The sequence below is a fragment of the Oratosquilla oratoria genome, chromosome 18 (genome assembly GCF_046742065.1).
Source record: "Oratosquilla oratoria isolate Oo_2021 chromosome 18, ASM4674206v1, whole genome shotgun sequence".
In the NCBI taxonomy this organism is placed as follows: Eukaryota; Metazoa; Arthropoda; class Malacostraca; order Stomatopoda; family Squillidae; genus Oratosquilla; species Oratosquilla oratoria.
The window spans coordinates 49,511,405-49,536,014 of NC_134794.1; the positions used below are offsets into that span (position 1 = coordinate 49,511,405).

At 48.5% G+C, this 24,610-nt stretch overlaps 1 protein-coding gene across 6 annotated transcripts in view; it reads right to left on the bottom strand.

Annotated features, from left to right (window-relative positions):
* Positions 1 to 24,610, bottom strand: part of LOC143035213 (PTB domain-containing engulfment adapter protein 1-like) — a 216,588-nt gene that overhangs the window by 26,780 nt on the left and 165,198 nt on the right. For 5 of the 6 annotated variants that reach the window (XM_076201944.1, XM_076201943.1, XM_076201942.1 and 2 more), the window contains one exon: positions 2,875 to 2,939. In XM_076201944.1, the coding sequence (XP_076058059.1) occupies positions 2,875 to 2,939 (65 nt within the window). Of the gene's footprint in view, positions 1 to 2,874; positions 2,940 to 7,841; positions 8,323 to 24,610 lie in introns of those variants that run through there. The other variant, XM_076201946.1, reaches the window with a different exon arrangement.

Sequence of the window (24,610 nt, forward strand, 5' to 3'; positions counted from 1 at the left end):
GTGTGTGTGTGTGAGAGAGAGAGAGAGAGAGAGAGAGAGAGAGAGAGAGAGAGAGAGAGCGAGAGAGAAAGAGAGGGGAGAGAGAGAGAGATTCGTCCTCCTGAATCACGTGCTGGACCCATGACTGATATACAATACTTAGCAGAGCATCCTAAAATAACGAAACACTGCACATGACGTCAACGAGAACCACAATGGAGGAAACGTACAATATGTTACGAAACAAGTCATACAAGGGTCAGCCATGCAAAAGAAACAAAGTAAAGAAACGGCGGACGAACAACAACCCCCCCCCCCACACACCTCCCTATTGTTGGGTCCGGAGGCGACCCCCATCCCCACCACCAATTGACGTCATCATCATCATCATCATCGTCATCGTCTGGTGAAGCCTCAGTACACCAAGGTCGTCCCCATTCCCATCCCCATCCCCTTCGGACGACAGAACTCAACTGCGGAGGTGACCTCGACTGCGGAGGTGACCGGAATAAGGATGGTTCCCTGCTTAGCACACTTGGTTCAATAAACAGTGTATAGTAAATAATAAAGAAATACATAAATACTAAATAAAAACAAATGAACATAAAAGAATAGATAGATCCGTTGCCCCTAGTCTCTACTGCAGAACACCCGCGGCCTTCAAGCAACCGGCAACAGTCAATGGACGGGTCTGCAAGTCACTCATGGGAAGATGCATTGTGCTGTAGCACCAGGTGATCTGTGGTGTCTTCTGTGTGGCGTTTGTATTTCTGTGGCAGCTTCAATCTACGGCCAGGTCTATTCGATGTTGGTACCGGTTCAATGCTGGGTGGTGTCATAAACAAATAAACACATAAAAGACGAGAGAGAGAGAGAGAGAGAGAGAGAGAGAGAGAGAGAGAGAGAGAGAGGGAGAGAGAGAGGGAGAGATGAGAGGGGAGGGGAGGGGAGGGAGGGAGAGAGGTAGAGAGGGGAGAGGTAGAGAGGGGAGAGGTAGAGAGGGTAGAGAGGGGAGAGAGAGAGGAGAGGGAGGGAGAGAGGGGGGAGGGAGAGAGGGGGAGGGAGAGAGGGGGGAGGGAGAGAGGGGGAGGGAGAGAGGGGGGAGGGAGAGAGGGGGGGAGGGAGAGAGGGGGGAGGGAGAGAGGGGGGAGGGAGAGAGGGGGGAGGGAGAGAGGGGGGAGGGAGAGAGGGGGGAGGGAGAGAGAGGGGAGAGAGAGAGAGAGGGGAGAGAGAGAGAGAGAGGGGAGAGAGAGAGAGAGGGGAGAGAGAGAGGAGAGAGAGAGAAAGAGGAGAGAGAGCAAAATCCCCTTTTCCTGGACATAGCTTAGCCTAGCCACCATCAGACAATCCTACTCAGCTTTGAAAATCTTCCAGGTTATTAACCTCTCGTTCTTAAGAGACTTTCCTCGTCTCCCTTGGTCATGACTAACCCTTTGCTATCGCCCTTTATATACTTGATTCTGGTTAGCGTCGTACCGTGTTCAAGCTTCGGGCAGGCCACCAGAGCATTGTAGGACAAGGTTATCGTAACAACTCCACTGAAGAACAACGACTCCCTCTCTCTCTCTCTCTCTCTCTTTACAAATATAAGAAAAGGGGAGGTAAGGGGGTCACCAGCAATGTGCTGCATATAATCTTGTACATTTTTCATTTCGTTTTCGTTAATGTCAAGAGATTCTACAGACGTAATGGGAGTCTGTATGTATTTTAAAAATGGCCTTCAGACCGTACATGTTTTTGACGATTCAAGCCCTTGTTTGAGTGAAATTGGGAATGTAGTGCTAGTAATGTGGGGGGACGACACGGGTGATTGAAAGTATCGGGAGAGAGCAAAACCAATTAAAATATGCCACAGTACCGCCCTTATAAGCATCTGCAGATACGAGCTTGAAACTATTAACCTTAAAAAAAAAAAAAAATCGAGGCCGATTTTGGCATTGGCACAGATTTTCTTTCAAACATGGCACGCAAGCACAAATCATGGGAACGTGCCAAGTAGTACTAAACGAGGGGAGGGGGTAGTACATTGGGACACAGTCACCTTTGCCTTTTGTGCTAGGGAAGCCTGCTTATGTGATGGTCACCAGTGACCGCTTGGGTATTGAACTCGGGTCCACACGTATAACAATGGAACACGAAACTTAACCTATTTGTTTTGCAGTAATAATAATAAAGTGAATAAAGAAAATAAATATATAATAAAAACAAATAAAAAATAAAATACGCACACACACACATACAAGGTCTAGGAAGAAGAATGAGGTGCCATATTACGTCAAGTGCCACTTGTTTACAAATTATGAACTTTAGGTTAAACCCTCGTGTTCTCAAAGGAGGACATGCCCGGCATATTACTGTCGGACGTCCAACCTGTAACCAAGCCCATCGCAATATTGGCTTTTCGAGTGTTAATTCGCAAAATGTATATTGTAACTAACTTCCACGCTAAAATTCGATAAATAAACCAATCAATACTACCACAACAACATTAATAATAATAATAATTAACTTGTTTCCCATACACACACACAAACATCAACACACTCAGTGGCGCGGTTGGTAGAGTTCCAGACTGTCAGTATGGCGGTACCGGCGGTACCTGGTTCGAATCCTGCCCAGGGCTGAAATTATTTCAGTATCGCTGCGCTTCGAGTCGTTACTCCAACTCTCGTGGGCGGGGAGTTGGGGTGTGTGTGCGTGTAAGGTCATAGTATTACCCATAGATCGGTCATACGAGCTCTGAGCTCTCTCCCGGGAGGGAAATAGCTGTCGATCACGAGTCCAACACGAGATCCAAAGACCAAGGTGAATCACACACACACACACACACACACACACACACACTATAAAGATGCACTTAGTATGCTATAAATCGATATGCCAACAAAAACTTACTTTGACGAGGTAGGCCACATGTCCCTTCTGTAGTGCTTCGGGTGGATGCAACCAGTTCTTGTTACCTGAAAGAAAAAAGAAAAAAGAAAATATAATGGCCGACTTACATTTGCATTTTCTTTAGGCACACACGCGTTCGCGCACATGCGTACGAACGTAAATCTTGTTCACCAAACATACGTGGGGTTCTATGAATACACGTATGTGCGTGTGTGTACATCAAAATTCCCTCTAAGCTGTGCGCATGTGTGCACGCGTACATGTTTTACAACTAGTGCACACAAAGAAAAAAAATGTGAGCGCACAAGGTTTTCAAATGATATTAAAATTCATTCAATAAAGAAGTTCCACCCAAATATCAACTTATAAATTCTCTAAAATTATGGTAACTTGCCAACCGTCAAACCAATAATCAATTTTTTCCCTTCTAACTCTTGTGCTTCCTTTACAAACGAAACGATTTTGCCGCCATGGATGCGCGCGCACATACTTTTCAGAGAAGGCAAAGTTTGCGTGTGTGTACGTTTGTGCATGTGTGTGTGTGTACATGTGTGTGTGCATGTGCGTACGTGTGTGCGCGCGCGCGTGTATGTGGGTGTCGCATTTGAAGAAACATAACCTTGTTAATACATAATCTGTACATACAAAACTGTACACATAACACGTACATACAATATTTTATCTACAAAACACGTACGCCTACGCGCACACAAACTTGTGTACCAACAAACATTAAATATACCCGAAGCAGGGCAAGAAAACAATATACTTACTTCTACACCTTGTACACCTCCACAGTGTACACCTTGTTTATTCTGTACATAATATACACCTACTAGATATTGTACACCTCCACAATATAAACTTTGTACATCTGCACACCTTCAAAATACACATCTTGTACATCCGTACACCTCTACAATGTACACCTTGTATATCTACTAATCTTGCACACCTACAAATTGTACACCTCCACAATATACACCCTGTATGCCTATTACATCTTGTACACCTTGTACACCCTGTACACCACAATGTATAACTTGTACACCTTCACTAACTCCCTCCCCCCCGTTCCACGTGTATGCGACACAGTTATCGGGAACACTTTCACCTTCCACCTGATCGATTGTATTCATTCGGCCGTACGGCCCACATCCGCCGTAGCAACTGAAATTACACACTGCCCCCCCCCCACCCTCTCCAAAATTCTGCAGTTCCCAGTATTCGATGTTCCAGTATTCGGAAAGTTCCAATATTTAGCGATTTAAGAAACTAATAACTTTAAGAATTCTAGAACTAAGAAATTCGGACGTTTATGAAATTCGGAATTTTAAAGAAATTAGGACCTTTAAAACACTCGAAAGGTTAGGAAATTCGGAACGTTACATTATTTTGAATTGACTTTATAAAACGTACTTCTGTTAATGCAATAGGGTCTATGGATACTCTATTAATAACAAACTGGGAAAAATATAGATATAAATAATAAAAAAAATCAGACAAAAAATTAACTAAAAATAAAATCTATAAACAAATAAACAAATGAAAATACATCTTTGTTGCATTATTACAACTTTATAGAAAACAGGTCCATTGTGCACTGAAACTGACCAACGAAAATATATATACAGTATGTTCGTGTCATCCATCTTGTGGGTCAGTTTCTCGTGTCCTCAAAAGTGCATTTACTGCGGTCCATCACGAGGTAACCAAATTTGCGTTGACCCAACAAACGAATAGGCCGAAAAGAGACTTTAGGCTCATTTCACACGTACCGACTTTTCGCCGTGCGCCGTCCACGACAGAACGTCGTGATCTCAAATAACCACGAATGTCTGTGGACGCTTTCACACGTGGTCGTGACGTGTGAAAGCTTCCATAGACACCCATGGTTAATGGAGAGCACGAAGTCGCGTCGTGGACAGCGCATGAAGCAAGTCGATACGTGTGAAACAAGCCTATCATATTGGCGGAGATAACGTCCCGCAACCAAGGTTTATTGCAGACCTTTCGCCCCCCACCCCCCCAACCAAATGTGGACTCGAGAGACAAAGTCACATTTGTGAGGTTTGGACGATTTCCCAACCCAGATGAGGGCAACCACCAAACGTGCCGGTCACGTGATCAGAGCACACGTTTTGGAATTAAATGTAAAATATAGAAATTCTACTCAAACATCTATTTATATACGATAGGTAACACGCCCACATAGCCCCTGTTTTATACACGAGTACACATGTTCATTATGTTTAAAGATAGCCAGCCAGTCGCAACATCCCCCCCATCCCCCACTCCTCCCCATCTACAAATCATAAATTGAACAAAACAAAAAAGGATAGACTTTTTATGAAGCCGTGAAATCTTATGAAAATCATCTAAGGCTACAAAGGAATACAAAGAATATTTTTCTCTCTTTACCAGCTGGAGTAGAGACCCAATAAAGGACGGACATCCTCTCCTCCTCCTCCTCCTCCTCATCTTCTTCAAGGTCAGAGTGAACAGTTCAATCAGACCATAATGAACACATGTAGCAGCAGCCAGGTGCACATGATCAATAAACCCAAATTAGAAATGATAAAAAAAATAATTCCCTTTATGAACTTTGATCAACCTTGACCGACTCGATTAAAATTGGACCTAATTGCTTGTTTAACCTGACCTCCTCTTCCTCCTGCCCGACCCCTCTTTTATTACATCTGTTCTTGGTGAACGAATCCATTCAGTCGTTCAAGTTTCTGTCACAAATGTCAAGTTACGCCATTATCGGTCTTATAACAATGCTCAACAAAGGCGACATTTACTTGTTTAAAAACTACGGTACATTTCGTGCCAGGTTCTCTTTTGTTCGACTGTACACATAAGTGCATGTCTACAATGAGCGTGCAATTATCATTACATGTAGAGACAAGTGTGTGTGTGTGTGTGTGTGTGTGTGTGTGTGTGTGTGTGTGTGTGTGTGTGTGTGTGTGCGCGTGTGTGTGTATGTGCGTGTGTGTGTATGTGCGTGTGTATGTATGTGCGTGTGTGTGTGTATGCGTGCGTGTGTGTGTGTATGCGTGCGTGTGTGTGTGTATGCGTGCGTGTGTGTGTGTATGCGTGCGCATATGTGCGTGTGTGCGTGCGCGTATGTGCGTGCGTGTGTGCGTGCGTGTGTGCGCGTGGGTGTGCGTGTCACCCTTGCATCATCCTCCAATCACACTTTTGATTGGAATTTCCCAATTACATATTCCAACTAAATTAAATCAAACTTAATCTGTTCCTAATAATTAACCTATTTTTGAGAGTTCAAGTGCTCGCATACTTAATGTTCACCACACGCACCAATGAACTGGATGATTCAGTTTCAGATTCTGAAGGACATTTTATATCGGTGCTCACTGACAAGGACTGGGCTATTGCACGGTATACGCCCCTTTATGTTATCCGAGACACCAGTTCAAATTGCAAATATCCTGTGATCATGATTCATTTGCGCAGTCCTGATGAACGCAGTGCGCAGGCAGATACACAACGGGCTGGTTGGTGCGTATCCACAACCTCGACTTGCGGAAGCGGGTTTGTCTTATAACAACAGTAAACAACCACTGTGCAAGATGGCGCACTAACACTTTATTCTGGCTAACGTCAATCTCTCTCTCTCTCTCTCTCTCTCTCTCACACACACACACACATTTTTGCTGGTGTATTGGATAATATCACTCTCCGACGTTGAGGTACCGGGTTCGTGTCTCACTTAGTATGCGAGTTACCACTGCGTAACCGCAAGCCATTACTGTCCCACTAAAGTAAGGGAATGTATGTTTGATGCGTGTAAGGTTCGACCGCTGGGTAATGACATATATTGAGCCCTACGAGATCGAGCTTTCATCCAGTAGTGTAACAACTATCGATCAAGAGCCCAACACGTGATCTAATGCCATGGTGAATCACACACGACCGATAGACGCCCACATCCGTTGTGGCCGATTCAGAAGCCAAAGCCTACAGTGGATGTCCAATGGTAAACTTTACTCTTAAACTTTCCAGCTGAGGTACAGATAAAACAATCTTTACTTATGTTCAATATAACTTTGCGAAGACTTTATTAAAAAAAAAAACGCTCTCAGCCGTCCAGTTAGAAATTTAGGAACCTGTGAACATTGAACGAGAATGTAGAACTATGAACCAAATGTTCAACATCAGCGAATGATATCTCGGCCAAGTTCAAATGAACTTCAAACCGAACACTCCAAACACGACCACACCACCACCGACCAGACGCGACAGCCTTGTTCACCAAACTACATTTGTGTCCGTGGAAAACTTTATTTTATTCTATCCAGCGCATCACTATATGGCTGAAGGGTGTGTTGGAGTAATCCTCGGATAGGTTGGTTTGTACAAAAGATAAATGACACCCCTAAGGACCAGGGTCACCCAGTATTCTTAACATGATAGGTTAATACAAAACACGTGTGTTACACGTATATACTAAACCCTAACTTTCTTAAATATGTGTGTGTGTGTGTGTGTGTGTGTGTGTGTGTGTGTGTGTGTGTGTGTGTGTGTGAGAGAGAGAGAGAGAGAATGACACCTCTACGGACCAGGGTTACTTAACAACTGAGGACTTGTCTCTCACAGAGAAGAATGCTGATTATTTTTCTATTATCTCTCTTCTTAATCTCATCTTTACCATTTCTATGACTCATCCTGTTCTCCACTAGGGTAGAAGCGCTGGTTATCAATCGTCAATTGAAGAATGAAATGCAATACAATTCTTTGGCGAAAGGCAGAAGACAACATATTAACCGCGTATGTACAACACATAAGCACGCGCGCGTGCGCACACACACACACACACACACAAAGCCATGCAGACTTGGCGTTGACGAGGCGCTGCTGAAGACAACTGTTAGAGAAATACACAAATCCCCCCTTATGAGGAGAGGCAAACTCCCTTAAGACGACCCCCGAAAGGAACTTACTGGTTTTGTCGTTATTGTTGATGGCCACATCCTTCTTCTGCTCGAGCATCTGGGAGAGCTTGCCCATCATGTTACCTTTCTGGGGGCCGGAGCGGACGACCTGAGGCGCCTACGGCCGGGGTGGAATCGGGATAAGCGAGCGCGCAAGTTCCCGGAACGTCTACAAGATTCCGGTAGTTCTTGACTCCGGAACTTGTAAGACTTCGGGAGTTCTTCCAAGAAGAAGAGACTTCCTCCTCCTTCTGCCCGAGTTCGAGAACCCTTGTGGTTCTTCGTTGCGTTGTCGTGGTTCCTCGAGATCCTATGCACGCACAAGAGTCAGACTTCGAGAAAATCTTCCTCAAGGTGAGAGTCCTACACACGCTTCAACATCAAGTCCCACTTCGAAAAAAGAAACTTACGAACTCTTGTGGACCCAAAACAAGTCCTCAAGGTCTTACTGGCAGTCCCGGAACATTAACACACTTGTCCTATGGCCTGACATGAATTACCACTTAAATTGATATAAGACTGTGGGTAGAAAATATATCTTAATTTCATAGCTGCCTCTGCACATACGCAAGATCTTGAAAACTACGAAGGATTTACGTTTGGCATGATAGCACGATACTGGCACAGCTGCAATGTGTATAAACCATTGCACACTCACTTGTACATATATGAACCCCTCCCAATTATGACTTTGCTCTCCTAAGGTTTCGTGGTTTTTATGTTACGGATTTCTCGATAATAGTTATTTTCACAATTTATTACTATTTTTGGAGGAAGTCGTCATACTATTTTCTCGGTTAAGAACGACAGCGGAAGACTATTCTATTCAGCTGTGGGAAGCCACTGTCTTTGAGGGTTCGCCTTCCTTACAATAACAATAATTACGATAATAATAATTACAACAACAATAATAATAATAATAATTACAATAATAATAATAATAATAATAATGACGATAATAATAATAATAATAATTACAATAATAATAATAATAGATAATAATAAAATAAACAAGTAGAAAAAATGAAATACGCGATATTCAGATTTCCACAGTTTTCGACCTCGTATAGAGTATTTACTGCATGAGGTTTGTGCAGCCACTATTTCCGGACCTTAATGACACCCCAACGGACCAGGGCCACACTACTTTTCATGGTCCAAGGAATATTCTCCACTAAAATGAAATAATAAATAATAATACAATAAATATAATACAAAATAAATTATAATTTTGGTCACTTTCAGCTTCTTCAAATCACAAAATCCTAAAATCTTTCCTTTACTACCACTTCGACACGATATTGTCCCTCAGGTTAGAAACGCTGGTTATCGACACAGACCTCGACCACGCCAAGAGTAACGCACAGAACCTATAAATGAAGAGAGAGAGAGAGATTGCCTGCGTACAGAGTACACGAAAGACCCAGGTAACGAGTACTAGCACTGTCAATAATAAAAAAAATGTCAAAAAGGAGTGTCAATAAGAAGAGAGGGGGAGGGGGAGGGAGACAGAGAGAGAGGAGACAGATGAGACAGAGAGACAGAGAGGAGACAAAGACAGAGAGGAGACAGACAGACAGAGAGGAGACAGAGAGAGAGAGGAGGAGAGGAGAGAAGGGATAGTTAGAGAGAGGAGAGAAGGGAGAGAAGGGAGAGTTAGAGAGAGGAGAGAAGGGAGAGTTAGAAAGATGAGAGAAGGGAGAGTTAGAGAGATAGGAGAGAATGGAGAGTTTGTGAGAGGAGAGAAGGGATAGTTAGAGAGAGGAGAGAAGGGAGAGTTGGAGAGAGAGAAGAGAAGGGGGAGTTAGAGAGAGAGGAGAGAAAGGAGAGTTAGAGAGAAAGGAGAGTTAGAGAGACAGGAGAGAAGGGAGAGTTAGAGACAGAAAGAATGAGTGCGAGAGCGAGAGTGTGCGAGAGAAAGAGTGCGGGGGAGAGTACGAGAGAGTGAGAGATTGACAGAGAGCGAGAGAAGAGTGAGGAGATAAGAAGGGAGAGGAGAGAGAGAGAAGAGAAAGATTGTCACGAACACGTACGCAACATCAGCCAGGAGACTGGTGATGGGGAGGGGGGAAGGGGGAAGGGGGGAAGGGGGGTAGTCGTTTGGGGGCAAACAAGTGACTGTCTGGCGAGAAGAGTAACAGTTTCCCTAAGGTCAGCCACCACCCCCGACAAGTGATATGCACAACTTAGTGTGCACACGCACGCACGCACGCACATTCACCTTCGTCTGACCTTGTCGATATATGTAGTGCTCTTGCACCACTCACCACCTCTATTCTCCACCACCACTACCAATTTTCACCACCATTCCCCACCACCACCACCACCACTACCATTCGTCACCACCACAACTACCAATCGTCACCACCACTACCAATAGTCACCACCACCACTACCAATAGTCACCACCACCACTACCAATAGTCACCACCACCACTACCAATACTTACCCCCAATCACCACCACCATCACTACCATTCCCCAGTACTACCACGACCAATCTTCACCATCACTCATCACCACCACTTCCTATTCCCATCTAAATTCGCGTCCTTCCTCCTCCTCCTCCTCCTCCCCTCTCTCCGTCTGTCTTCAACTGATGAAGAACCACTCGAGCATCGCGTGTGGCGACGGAGACTGCAAGAACAGTAGTCACGTGACGGAAGTTCCCTTCCCTCCCTCCCTGCCGTCCCCCCTTCGCCTTCGTCGTCACCGCCCGTCTCGCAACTGTCACGCCCCCTTCTTCCCTCCCCCTCTTTCCCCGTCCCTGCGAACTCACTTCCTTCTCTCCTCCCCCCTCCTCCATCTCTCCCCTAACCCAATCCTCCCCCCACTTTCCCTTTCCATTCCCTCCCTATCATTTCTCAACTCCCTACCTTCCATCCTCCCCCTTTTCACTTTCCTCAACTCTCCTCCCCCACCCCCACTCGTCTTCGTCCAACTAGACCTTTACCACCTCAGGTCAAACACACGAAAACTCTCAATTCTTCTCCTTCGGGGCTCCAAACCTCCCGTCACGATTATTGTCTCCAGATTCTCCAAAGGCTCACTCTTTGAACCCATCCCATACCCCCCCAATCTTATTCTCCAATCCCCTATCACATTCCATCTCCCCAGTCCTATAACCCCATCCCCCAATCCTATTCTCACATCCCCCAATCCTATTCCCCATCCCCCAGCCCTACTACCCCATCCTCCAATCTCGTCACCCCTTTCCATTCCTATTTCCCCATCCCCCAACAATTTCCCTCTTCCCCCAGTCCTCTTCCACCACCCCCTAATCTCATTCATTTCTATCCCCCATGAGTTTGCCTTCCCATCAACATCGCGGGTTCAAGCGTAATGACCCACTGCATGATCGCTCTAACCCTTAGGGGACGATGCTCATCTAACGTTACAACCAACCACCGCCACCAGAACCTCCATTTCCACCTCAATTTCACGCATTACGGTAATTTCCGCTAATACTACAATCACCTCCACTACCACCATCAACACCACCTCCGTTTCCACCTCTGCCACCACATGTACTGTGCTTTTGCGATCAACACACCCCACCTCCACCCCCACCGCCTCCTTCAGTGCCTCCACCGCCGGGCCGTCACTTTCCCTGCGAGGCGGAGTGGACGGCATCGCTTCTTCGCATGGGGGAAGGGGGGGGGAAGGGGGGAAGGGAGGGAGAAGGGGAGGAAACGTGCGAGGGGGGAGGGTGGGGAAGGGGAAGGGGAGGAAATGTGAGGGAGGAGGAGGGGGGAAAGTTGTGAGGGAGGAGTGGGAAGGGGAGGAAAAGTGTGAGGGGGAAGGAAGAGAAAGGAGAGGGAAGGTGTGAGGGGGGAAGGAAGGGAAAGGGAAGGAAAGGTGTGAAGGGTAGGGGGGGAAGGGGAGGTGAGGTATAAGGGGGGAGGAGAAAAGGGAGAAACGTGTGAGGGGGCGAGAGGGGAAAGGGGAGGAAAGGTGTGAAGAGGGAGGGAGGGAGGGGAAAGGGGAAGGACGGTGTGAGGGGAGAGTAGGAGAGAGGGAAGGTGTGACAAGGAAGGGGAGGTAAGGTCTAAGGAGGGGAAGGGAAGGGAAGCGGGGAAAGTGACGAGGGGGGCAGGGATGAGGGTGCGGGGGTGTCCTTGCAATTCACCACCACCACCACCACCACCACCACCATCGCCACCACCACCATTACCGCTGCCGCCTTCCAAGTCCTGTCACGTCCATGGATGGCTCGAAGGAAGTCCCCTTCACTTACCACGGTATATTTATTTAATTTTTCTGATTTTTGTCTGCTCCTCTCTCTGTCATTCTTCCTTCTCTTCCTTTCCTCTCTCTCGATCTTCTTCCTCCTCCCTTTATTCTTCGTCTTCTTTCTTCCATTTCCTCACTCTTTCCTTACTTCATTCCCCCGCCACTCCCTCCATGCGAAATTTCTCTCCTCCCACCCTTCGCTCTCTCTCTCTTCCTCTCTCACCTGTCTCCATACTTCCTTCACCCTTCTCCCTCTTTCCTCCCAACCACTCCCTCCCTTTCTTCCAACCACACCTCTCCTCCCTAGCCCTTCCCCTTATCTACCTCTTTCCATCACCCGCCCTCCTTACACCCTCATTCGCATGCAATACGACAGACACAACGAGGAGTCCCGCTGCTTCAGGAAGGCTGCTGGGCCGGACGAGATCGCCGTCAAACGCCCTCGGGTGCGTCGTGCTTTCGCGCGGTGGGTTCTCCTTTCCCTCCGTCCCTCCAGGGTCGGTCCGCCCTCCGGTGGTCCGACAACATGTGACCTCAGGGCATTAGAAAATGGGGGGAGGGGGGTAGGTGACGGGGGACAAGCAAAGGAAGGGTTAGAAAAGTAAACAGGAGCAACAATGTTAGGAACGGACCTGCTGACGATGCAGTTGCATGAAACAGCTTCATGGAAGTTCGTATTGGCTTACGAAAGAATGAAGGGATTGTGTGTGTAGAGAGAGAGGCATGAAGGACATTGAGAGAGAGAGAGAGAGAGAGAGAGAGAGAGAGAGAGAGAGAGAGAGAGAGAGAGTGTGAGTGAGTGAGTGAGTGAGTGAGTGAGTGAGTGTGTGTGTGTGTGTGTGTATTTTGGGGGGAGGGCAGGAAGTAAGCTAAGAATCTTATATAGCACAACATAGTGTATTTTTTTCCACAGACTTCTGTCATATGAAAACTCCACCCGCCCTACCCCTTGAAAAACTCCAAACAACTTCCGGCTTTCAAGAATCACTTTTGTTTAGGAGTTTTATGACGGCAAGAGACCCACGTGACTACATAACTTCGCTCTCACTCTTTTTTTTTTCATTCCGCTTCTACACCAATTAGTTTCGTTCTTAACTTAATCCGCGTCTTTTTACCTAAACAATGCTCGTAGATACTTAACACCTTACTTAACCATCCCGAAGACTACTATAACACTGAATAAAAATCGTCCAGTTTCTGGTCTGCTGATTCTCTTGGAAGCTTCTGGGGATATCTACCCCCTCCAGGGACATCCCCCTGGATATCTACCCCCTCCAGGGACACCCCCCTCCCCGGACCCTGGACTGGAGACCCACTGGGACCCACTGGGACCCACTGGGGACCCTACGCGCCAGAAGCCAGCCAGTTACTCCGAGTGCAGAGCTTAGCCTCGTTGACACTGGGCTAGTTTATTAGCCGGTAGTGCCTGATGCATGGTTACTTACCGACAAGTAAGTGTTGATATTAGGACAGTTTGGAGGCGAGTTTATAAGCTTTCCGTTGATATTAGGTTAGTAGAGGTGTAGTGTTTACAAGTCGTTAGCACTAGTGGCTACTAAACGAGCCCCGTCTCAACAACGCTTTACCCCAGGAGGCGCGTCACTGTTCAAACTCACCACCTTTGCCCTTTGTGCCGCACTGCCCCGGGTACCATTAACCACGGGCTACACCCTTAAAAGGAAGGTAGCCAGTCAAGGCAGGATGCAGCCACCCTTTAACCATCCAGTACCCATTCGTTTCTCTTTTTACTTTAGTTCCTTGTGGATGAAGGGTCATCCTTCTTACCCGCCCACTGTCCGGGTCAGAAGCAATGCAGTGAGGCAGCCTTAAATGCAAAGAAACTCTGAGTCACTCACCATACCCACTCTCATGCAGTGGGAAGTGAGAAACCCCTGCTATGGCAAAGCACTGTCAGTTGCGGCAAACCGCCGTATTTTTTAAGGCCGATGTTAGGTCGCCTACCCGCCTGGCTTGGGCTGTCGGGAACCAACGCGACATAACCAGCAGCAGGTCTCGGGGGTCGAACTCACGACCACCTGCTCACGAGTTCGACAATGTATCCAATGGGCTTCCGCGCGGTCTCGGGGTCACGAGTGACTAAACCAGAACGATGCAAAAGAGAAGAGGTCGCAAGGGGAACCTGCATTACATTCAGTGCATGACTGAACAGCCTCCACGTGACAGAAAATAAAAACATTAATCCAATAATCAAAAACAAGTTTTCCAGGACGGAAGACTTGCGACTGGAAAAATCACCGAGACTTCTGACCAAATACGAACGATCGTAATGGGCTGGAAATTGCATTTCAACTAAAAAATAAATAAATCAACAAAGAAATAAAAAATAATGATAATATTTCGAATCAAAATCTCCAGACTTGGAAACTTAAAAAATGACGTAAGATACAAAGATCAACGACATTCCATGTAATGGATAGGGAACACGGATGAAAACATGTCAAATTGTTACACAGACTTGATCTTTGATATTTGGAGAACAAACCACAGCTTCGTTGTAGAGTTCTTAAAACGCGAGTAGGTTCCAGGAGCACAGAGGAAAAACACACACACACACAAACACGACCCCACCAGCGTTGCTTCTTTCATGTATAGTAAATACACAAAAACATACGATGAAATTGAGAGAGAGAGAGAGAGAGAGAGAGAGAGAGAGAGAGAGAGAGAGAGAGAGAGAGAGAGAGAGAGAGAAACTCATCTAAGATGTAGTTGGAAACGCCTACATCTCGACCCTAAAACAAAAGAACCGAAAGCCCCCGGCTTCCAGTCAAACGAGACTGGAACATCGTGGAACCTCAAATCCACAAATTCGCAGAATTCACTTAATGGAGTGAAAATAGTTGCTGATGCAGAAAGAACTACGTCAATCCCTCCCCTTGAAGTCGTCAGTTACCGTTACTATACTAATTGGACCTACGAGAGAGAGAGAGAGAGAGAGAGAGAGAGAGAGAGAGAGAGAGATAGAGAGAGAGAGAGAGAGAGAGAGAGAGAGAGAGAGAGAGAGAGAGACACGCACACACACACACACAGTGAAAGTAGTGGTATTGTTTAGGTAATTCAGTGAACAAGTAATCTCCGGTTGTCATTTGCTTGCACCTGTGTTGGTTCCTTCCATTTGACACGGGGACCCCAGGTAGTGGGGCGGTGGCTCGTGGTGGCCGTGGAACCAAGGTTAAAACTATGGGGAAACTAGATATATGAAATGTGAACGTGTGCATGTGTTCGTGCGCGCGTGTGCGTGATTCATCATGGTCTTGGATCACGTGTTGGACTCGTGATCGACAGCTATTACCCTCCCGGAAGAAGCTGAGTTCATATATGACCGATCTATGGGTGCTGCTGTGACCTTACACGCACACATACACCCAACTCCCCACCCACGAGTTGGAGTATCGACTCGCAGCGCAGCGATACTGAAATTGTTTCAGCCCTGGACGGGATTCGAATTCGGACCGCTGTAGCAGCAGTTGCGAACGCTACCACTGCGCCGTCGAGTCGTGTGTGTGTGTGTGTGTGTGTGTGTGTGTGTGTGTGTGTGTGTGTTTGTGACGTCAGGTCACCAGTGCTTCCGCACCGTAGCCAACAATATCAGTATCACTGGTCTGTTTCAGAAGACAAATTCTATTTTTGTTTCGGTCTCCCCACCCTCCCTCTCTCTCTCTCTCTCTCTCTCTCTCTCTCTCTCTCACACACACACACACACACACACACGCGCGCGCGCGCGCGCACCCCCCCCCACACACGAACACGAGCTCAAGAATATACACATTTTTCGGCGTGACAAAAAAAGTAATAATATTAAATGTGGATTAGGTACCGAAACAGCCATGTAAGGACCAACAGGTCTATTGCTGTGTTTGTCCATGAAACGTCATAAAATGTTATACTCTAGCAGAGGGGACGCCACCGTAGCCAACATCTCCGGCACGCGCGCGTACGTTCTGCCACAACAATTACGAATATGGCAGTACAGCATACCGTATATATTGTATGCTGTAGTATAATATAGTGTACTGTATACACTATACGCAATACACATAGTTACAGCTAAAGATACATATAGTCAACGCAACAACACTGGTTACGTTCATAGAAGAGGAAGACGAAGAGGAAGAAGAGAAAGAGGAGGAAGAAAAGATCATATGCAACCCATTTCGATACCAAGGTGTGTGTGTGTGTGTGTGTGTGTGTGTGTGTGTGTGTGTGTGTGTGTGTGTGTGTGTACCACAGACGAATAAAATCGCCTGGCGGCAGCAAGGAGGAACGATACGGTATCACCCGGTAAGGAAGGGGTTACATTCAAATGGGAACTTAGAGAGTGAAAGAGGGAGAGAATGGGACATCAGAACTTTCTGAGACGACTGTGCAGGTGGACAGGGACTGGCGCACGTGCGTCACGCGCACTTGCTCGCACCATGACTGGCTTACCGTGACAGATGCAACGTACAATCATCACGTCTTCGAGTAGGGAACTAAAAATAATCACACGATTTCTACGCTCACACACACACACACACACACACACACACACGCATTTGTACCCATGTATATAGTGTGGGTTGTGCTACGCATGCGCGTACAATGTAGGCAACCCACAAGTCCACATAGCGTTGCACAAACACCCCTATGGGCAAAGGTACGCAGCGGTTGCACAGATTTCCATCTCCTACTCCTCCTCGTCAAGTTCCCAGCACTCTTTCCAGATTGGCCGGCAACCACAACCAATCAGCGCGCCGGATTTCTCCAGAAGCTAATCACTTGGTTTTCCTTCGCGTCACTTTGGGTTAAACTGATCAGATTTGGCGTCTCTCTCTCTCTGCTTTTCTTTCATTTCTACCATTCGCCGGTGTAATGGGAAGCGTGCTGGTCTCGCATGCTCTTGGTCGTAGGTTCGAGTCCCACACCTCTCTCCGATTCCAAGCAGTGACTGTTGCCTGCTCCAGCAATCCAATCACATTGGGCAAAGGTGACTATTTCGGGCACAGCTACTCAGTGGCTCCTGGTGTAATCTCCTCACCCATCGTTCGCATTAACCTCACACACGCTGCAGTCCAACTGCGCAAATTGCGTTCACACTCCGTTGCTGTCGCTTCCGGCTCCTCCAACAAAACCAACTACATTTATGAGATACTGTCCAAATATTTTATGCAGTCAATATCTAAGAGGCTTTACTGAAACCCCTACGGACCAGAGCCACCTACCTTTACCACCTCCGACTCCCCGTCAGGGACAGAAGCACTGGTTATTATCGAATGTCAAAACTTTCTCAATTCACGAGTCTAACATGCACGCGCATGCACGCAAACAAACCCGACAAAAGGGCGCACGTTCTTCCGCGAATAATGACACCTTCATTGATTTTGTTCTAGCTAACGCCTCGATTTGATTCAGTTTTGAGAAACTTCCGATTATGCCGTTTTCGAGCGCACAAACTCGTTCACTCTCAGCCACTCTCTCACGCCCGTAACACGTGCACTCTGTTCGCCACGTGCGACGTGATGCAGCGTGACGTGGCGTGACATTACTATGTGACCATGACGTGCGTGGGCGTGTGGGGGAGAAAGTGGGTGTAGTATGTGGGCGTGCGGAGGGAGGTAAGGATAGTAAGTGTGGGTGGAGGTGGGGTGGGAGTGGAGGTGGTGGGGTGGTGATGATGGTGGGGGTGATGATGGTGGGGGTGATGATGGTGGGGGTGATGATGGTGGGGGTGATGATGGTGGGGGTGGTGATGGTGGTGATGGTGGTGGGGGTGGCGATTTTATTCGATTGAGGCGGGTTGGGGGTTGAAAGAATGAAGGAACGAAAGTGAAAGCGGTGGCGGTTGACAGTAGGATTGACAGTAACAAGGTTGGAAGTGAGGAGGGGGGGTGACAAGTTATCAGAGGGTAAGGGGGGGTCGACAGTGATCAAAGAGAGGGGGTGTGGGGGGGTTCTGGGCAGAAACCACAGTGGAGGGGGGGAGGGGGGAGGCACACAGTGACCAGAGGGGTACGGGGAGGGGGAGAAGGCGGAGGGGGAGAAGGTGGAGGGGGTAAAACAACTGTGACCTGGGAGAGGATGTGAGTCACCAGATTAGGGGAAGTGTGGCAGTGAACATACATAGGTGACATATGGAATACCGACAGGTGACACGAGGGTGACATGAAGGTGACATGAGGTGACTGAATGAGGGACGTGGTGACCAAAGGCGGGACGGAGAATGATTGTGTGTGGAAAGGGTGATGGAGTGATAAATGAAAGTGGAAGAAAGAGATGGACGAGGGTGACAAACGAAGTGGAAGAGGGTGAGGAAGGAAGTGGAAGGGGGAGGAGGAGGGGGTGACAAAAGGGGTGGAAGGGGGTGACGAAAATGGGTGAGGGGGGAAGGGGCTGTGAAAGTAGACAAGATGAACGGTGATGCAAAGCTGTGTGTGTGTGTGGGGGGGAGCTTGAGGAAATGCTTAAAGGGACGACCGAAGTACCTGCGGGAAGGGGGGGAGGGGGAGGGGGAGGGGTAAGGGGATAGGGGGCAGTGCAAGCGGTGCCGGAATAGCTTCAGAAGACAGGTTGAAGTGATGGTGGGGGTGAAGGGGGTGACGGTGGGGGTGAAGGGGGTGACGGTGGGGGGTGAAGGGTGTGACGGTGGGTGTGAAGGGGGTGACGGTGGGTGTGAATGGTGTGAGTATGAATGGTGTGACGGTGGTGAAGGGTGTGAAGGTAGGGGTCAAAAGTGTGACGGCAGGGGTCAACAGTGTGACGGTATGGGTTCAAAAGTGTGATGGAAGGGGGATCAAAGGAGTGACGGTGGAGGGTGAAAGGTATGGCGGTGGGGGAGTGAAGACTGACGGTGGGGGAGTGAAGACTGTGACGGTGGGGGAGTGAAGACTGTGACGGTGGGGGAGTGAAGACTGTGACGGTGGGGGAGTGAAGACTGTGACGGTGGGGGAGTGAAGACTGTGACGGTGGGGGAGTGAAGACTGTGACGGTGGGGAAGTGAAGACTGTGACGGTGGGGAAGTGAAGACTGTGACGGCGCGGAGGGTGAAGAAGATGACGGTGGGAGCGTGAAGACTGACGGTGGGAGTGAAGGGCATAACTCTAAGCATTGTTGACAAACAGCAAAGTACATAAAGGGAGGGGCACAAGGAGTCTTACAGAAAGGGTGAAAGGTGTGACGGGGGTGGAGGGGGGAGGTTGAGCAAACGAAGAGGTGGAAAGGAAAGGTGTGAAGGAGGGGAGGGAGTGGGGGAGGAGGGAGTGGGGGAGGAGGGAGTGGGGGAGGAGGGAGTGGGAGAGGGGGGAGTGGGGAGTGGGAGAGGGGGGAGTGGGAGAGGGGGGAGTGGGAGAGGGGGGAGTGGGAGAGGAGGGAGGTGCCACTGGAGGGGTCAAAGAGTTCCAGTCAATCAGATGGATGACTAAGGAAAGGTCGAAAGGGGAGAGAAGGAGGAGGAGGAGGAGGAGGAGGAGGAGGAGGAGGAGGAAGAGGAGGAGGAGGGGGGCGACCTGGGTCGAACCGGGGTGAAAGTGGTGACGGACGTGGCGAAGACGTAGATGCTGGCATCGGGTCGGACGGGAGGAGCCAGGTGCTGCAGAGGGGGAAGACTTCGACTAAATTCTACGCTGAAGGAAGAAACAAAAGAAGGAGGAGGAGGAAGAGGGAGAGGGTACAGGAAAACGAAGAGGAGGAAGAAGACGAAGAAAGAAGAGGACGGAGGAGGGAGGAAGACGAAGGAGTAGAAGGAAAACGAGGATGGAGTAGGTGGAAATTAAGGAGGGGGACATGAAAAAGACATTGCGGGAAGAAGGAGGAAGGAGGAAAACGAGGAGAGTAGGGGGAGAAAGACGAGGAGGGAGAGAGGGAGGAATGGAGGGATGGAAGTGCGAGGGGTGGAGGGAGAGAGGGGGTGGAGGGAGAGAGGGGGTGGAGGGAGAGAGAGGGGTGGAGGGAGGGAGAGGGGTGGAGGGAGGGAGAGGGGTGGAGGGAGAGAGAGGGGTGGAGGGAGAGAGAGGGGTGGAGGGAGAGAGGGGTGGAGGGAGAGAGGGAGAGAGGGAGAGAGAGAGGGGTGGAGGGAGAGAGAGAGGGGTGGAGGGAGAGAGGGAGGGGTGGAGGGAGGAGGGAGGGGTGGAGAGAGGGGTTGAGGGAGGAGGGAGGGGTGGAGGGAGGGAGTGGTGGAGGGAAGGAGGGAAGGAGGGAGGGAGTGAGGAGGGGGAGGAGGGAAGGAGGGAAGGAGGGAAGGAGGGAGGGAGCGAGAGAGAGAGGGGGGCAAAATGAAGGTGGGAAAGAGAGAAAGCGGGGAGAAAGGGGGAGAAAAGAGACAGACAACAGAGAATGGAGAAGGAAAAGGCTAAGGGTGGGGGAGGGGGGAGGGAAGGGTAGAGTGGATCCTCCTCCGTGTCAAGACGACGCAGCCGCGGCGCAACTGAGGAGGCCCAACAGGAAAACCTGTGGGACTACGCATCTCCGGGGGGAGTTCCCGGAAAAAAGGGAACACTTGGGGAGCTCTGCGCACTGCGTGGCTGGCCCGGCCAATAGCTGCGGGCCATGGGCATCGGATCGGGCATGGAGTCAGCAGGAACAGCAACAGCAACAGCAGCAGCAGCAGCAGCAGAGGGTAGGATAGTAATCGCGTTCCTGCTGCTGCGCACGAAGGTCATGGCAACCTCCTGACGTGGTTCGATTCCGAACCGGTTTTTTTATTACGCGTCACGAACTCTGGTTTGGAAAGTGGGTGGTGATGGTGGTGGTCTGGAGGTGGTCATGGGTGATGGAATGGGTGGTGGTGGTGGCATGGGTGGTGGTGGTATGAGTACTGGTGGTAGTATGGGTAGTAGTGGTGGTATGGGTAGTGGTAGTTCGTGGTTGTGTAGATGGTGGTTGTATGGGTAGTAGTGGTTGTAGGGGTAGTGTTTGTATGGGTGGTGGTAGTTGTATGGGCGGTGTTTGTATGGGTGGTGATTGTATGGGTGGTGATTGTATGGGTGGTTGTATGGGTGGTGTTTGTATGGGCGGTGATTTTATGGGTGGTGGTTGTATGGGCGGTGTTTGTATGGGTTGTGGAGGTTGTATGGGTGGTGGTTGTATGGGCGGTGTTTGTATGGGTTGTGGAGGTTGTGTGGGTGGTGGTTGTATGGGCGGTGTTTGTAGGTGTTGTGGAGGTTGTATGGGTGGTGGTTGTATGGGTGGTGGTTGTATGGGTTGGAGGTTGTATGGGTGGTGGTTGTATGGGCGGTCGTTGTATGGGTTGTAGAGGTTGTATGGGTAGTTGTATGGGGACGTTTGTATGGGATGTGGTGGTTATATGGGCAGTGGTGTATGGGTGTATGGGCGGTGGTTGTATGGGTGGCGGTGGTTGTATGGGTGGTGGTGGTGGTATGTGGTGGTTGTACGGGTGGTAGTTGTATGGGTGGTGGCTGTATGGGTGGTGGTTGTATGGGTGGTGGTTGTATGGGTGGTAGTTGTATGGGTGGTGGTGGTTGTATGGGTGGTGGTTGTATGGATGGTATTGGTTGTATGGGTGGTATTGATGGTAGTGATGGTGACGGTATGTGGTGTTGGTAGTTGTGTGTGGTAGAAGATTCAGGAACTTTGTTTCGATTATTTATTGGATATTTCGTAATTCTACACCCCCCCCAAAAATGAAAAAAAAAACTCTACATGCACACAAGCTGCTGAAAACTACGTTTTGGAAATTTGGCCAACTTGTTTTAACAGTTTGCCAAAACTGAATATACTTTCGAACCGAGAGATCCGACTTCGAACACTTCGACTTGCCAAAGACTTTCCCGGCAGAAGCTTCCGACAAAAGCTTCCGGTTAAACTCGTCATCAGATCCCTGTCTAGGGGGAGGCGAGGGGGCTAGTCTATATATTTTGGGGAGAAAAGGGGAGTAACTCCATCATTCCACTAGAGTTTAAGACCTGGAGGATGGGGGGGAGGGGGGCAGAGCACGAGTTTTTGGGGAGGAGGGGAGGGGGTAGATTCTTAAGTCTTAGGGGAGGGGAGAATGGGAAGGGTAGATCATAGCTCTTTGGGGAGAATGGGGGAAGGCCGCAGATCATTAAGTCTTAAGGGAGTAGGGGATGGGGGGACATATAGCAAATCTAAGGGGAGTGGGTAAATCCTTAAGTTTTGGGGATGGTGGTGTACCGGGGTAATATCAATATTCTAATTACAGCGAGTTTTAAGAATTGGGGAGAGATGGGAACGGGAGGGAGTGGGGTAGGTTATGACATGCGGGTTTCCGGCGGTAGCAGCGGCAACTGGCTATCACCGGGGCTATGGAGGACTGACCAGATGGCGCCAAAGGCTTCCCCAGGCACAACTTACGTCACTGGCGACTGCGGTTTGCGGTTCTTTGGTGGTACGCGTACGCGCAACAGAACGTTGCGTCACTGCGCGGTAACGTTACAGAATAAACGTTAAATAATATATAATCACGTCTTCCATCGCCTCTATTTGGAAAGCTGGACCGTCAACATCTCCCTCTCACCCCACCACCCCGGTCTTTCGGGTTTCAGTATCGTTTCAGCTACAAAACCACGGGTTCGAGTCCCACAAACTACTGCTGACCGCCACTTCTCCATGCTGTCCGAACACATTGGACAAAGGTGCTACACTTAAGACACATCCAAGAGCTTTCTGGCGTAGAATCCTTATAGCTGGTTTAGGGTACCGATTTTTTTTATTCTACCTTGTTTATTTACCTTGTATTTTTTTTTTTTCAAATGGGGACAAGTATATATGTACATTTTTTTTCTGAAGGTACAAGCTCAAGAGGGGGGGGGGGAGTCTTGCCGTTACCTCCCCGTGGTTCCCCCTGGGTAACGCCAACACCGGAGGCAATCTGTCGGGGAAGGCAAGCAATTGTTTACATTTCTCAAGATGCGCACGCAAAGCCTCACAAACGGGAGGGCAGTTTCTTCCTGGACACGGCTGTGCCCTAGTTGGTATGGGTTGTATAGTTTAGCAGCGTTCCTATCGTTTTATGCCTTAGCTGGCGCGTGCCGAGAAGCAAAATCAAAAGTCCTACAAGTCTCAAGATTACACGTCATTAAATTTGATCTGGAGGGTTTGTTTTCTTCAATAATGCTGACGAATAACTGGTTTGTAGTAATTTTTTTGTCATTTCCTGATTTTCCTTTTATCAATGTATCCATTTCAGGATAAAGAAATTACTTGGGGAAACGCGTTCTCTAACAAGTCTTCAGTTAAAGTGAGTAGAATATAGTTCTGCTTTAGATACCCGTCACATTGATGCACTTTCTAACACACACACACACTCATTTAGTGTGAGTGTGTGTGTGTGTGCGAGAGAGAGAGAGAGAGAGAGAGAGAGAGAGAGAGAGAGAGAGAGAGAGAGAGAGAGAGAGAGAGAGAGAGAGAGAGAGAGAGAGAGAGAGAGAGCAACGATTTATATTTGCAGTTAAAGATTAAAAAATGGCTTTTGGCAGTAACTGTACCTTTATAAACGGTAATATATCACTCTTAGAAAAAGCAAGAGCGACCACCTGCATTACCTTCGCTTGACAAACGCGACGTCCCACAGGGACCCGAGAACGCCACCTGCCTTAAGTTAATCCGCGGGATCCTCGTTCGGTGAAGCTCCCGGGGGCCTAAACTCAAGGGGTTTCGTGGAGGAAGGGGAGGAGGAATTCGACAACTGGTCAATTCAGTCTTATTACAATTACAAGTTGCACTGGTAAGATATGACAGAAAACTGCAAACATTACAGCATCTTCCCTAGGTTAAATATACATTCATAAACGTAAAATAATCTGCGGGCATTATAACATATTGCCTAGGTGCAATAGATAACAAATAACAGTATTAATGTCTTAACAAATAAATCCTAACAGCACCCGTGGATGTCTCTTTCATCCAATCCACTAAAGGCCTCTTCCCATTCCACGACCCCCCCCCCTCCCAGCACATACTTTCCAAGGATTTTTACCCCACCCCCCCTAAGGGCTCCCCCTTCTTCCCACTCCCCTACATCACAACCCCCCCCACCCTCCCACGGGGCGTTTCAGCATAAACCTGCCACAACATTGCGACTCCAACACCTCTTGTACGTGGATTTGCCACACCTCTCACACGCTCGCTCGCTCGCTCGCAAGGAGAGCGTCTCCACTTTCGCTGACGGTATGCAGGACCCCACACACAAAAAAACTCTTTCGTACAAGTTCCAGACCGGTGGGAAGAGCGCACGCGTCGAGGAGGGCCAGGTAAACAGAAGTACAGAGATAGAGAGGGAGGGAATGGTCCAAGATTACCAATATTCAGTTCTCATCAGTCAGCGAGTTACCAAGGGCCTTTCCCAGTTATCAAGGGCCATTCCCAGTTATCAAGGGCCATTCCCAGTTATCAAGGGCCATTCCCAGTTATCAAGGGCCATTCCCAGTTATCAAGGGCCATTCCCAGTTATCAAGGGCCATTCCCAGTTATCAAGGGCCATTCCCAGTTATCAAGGGCCATTCCCAATTATCAAGGGCCATTCCCAGTTATCAAGGGGCATTCCCAGTTATCAAGGGGCATTCCCAATTATCAAG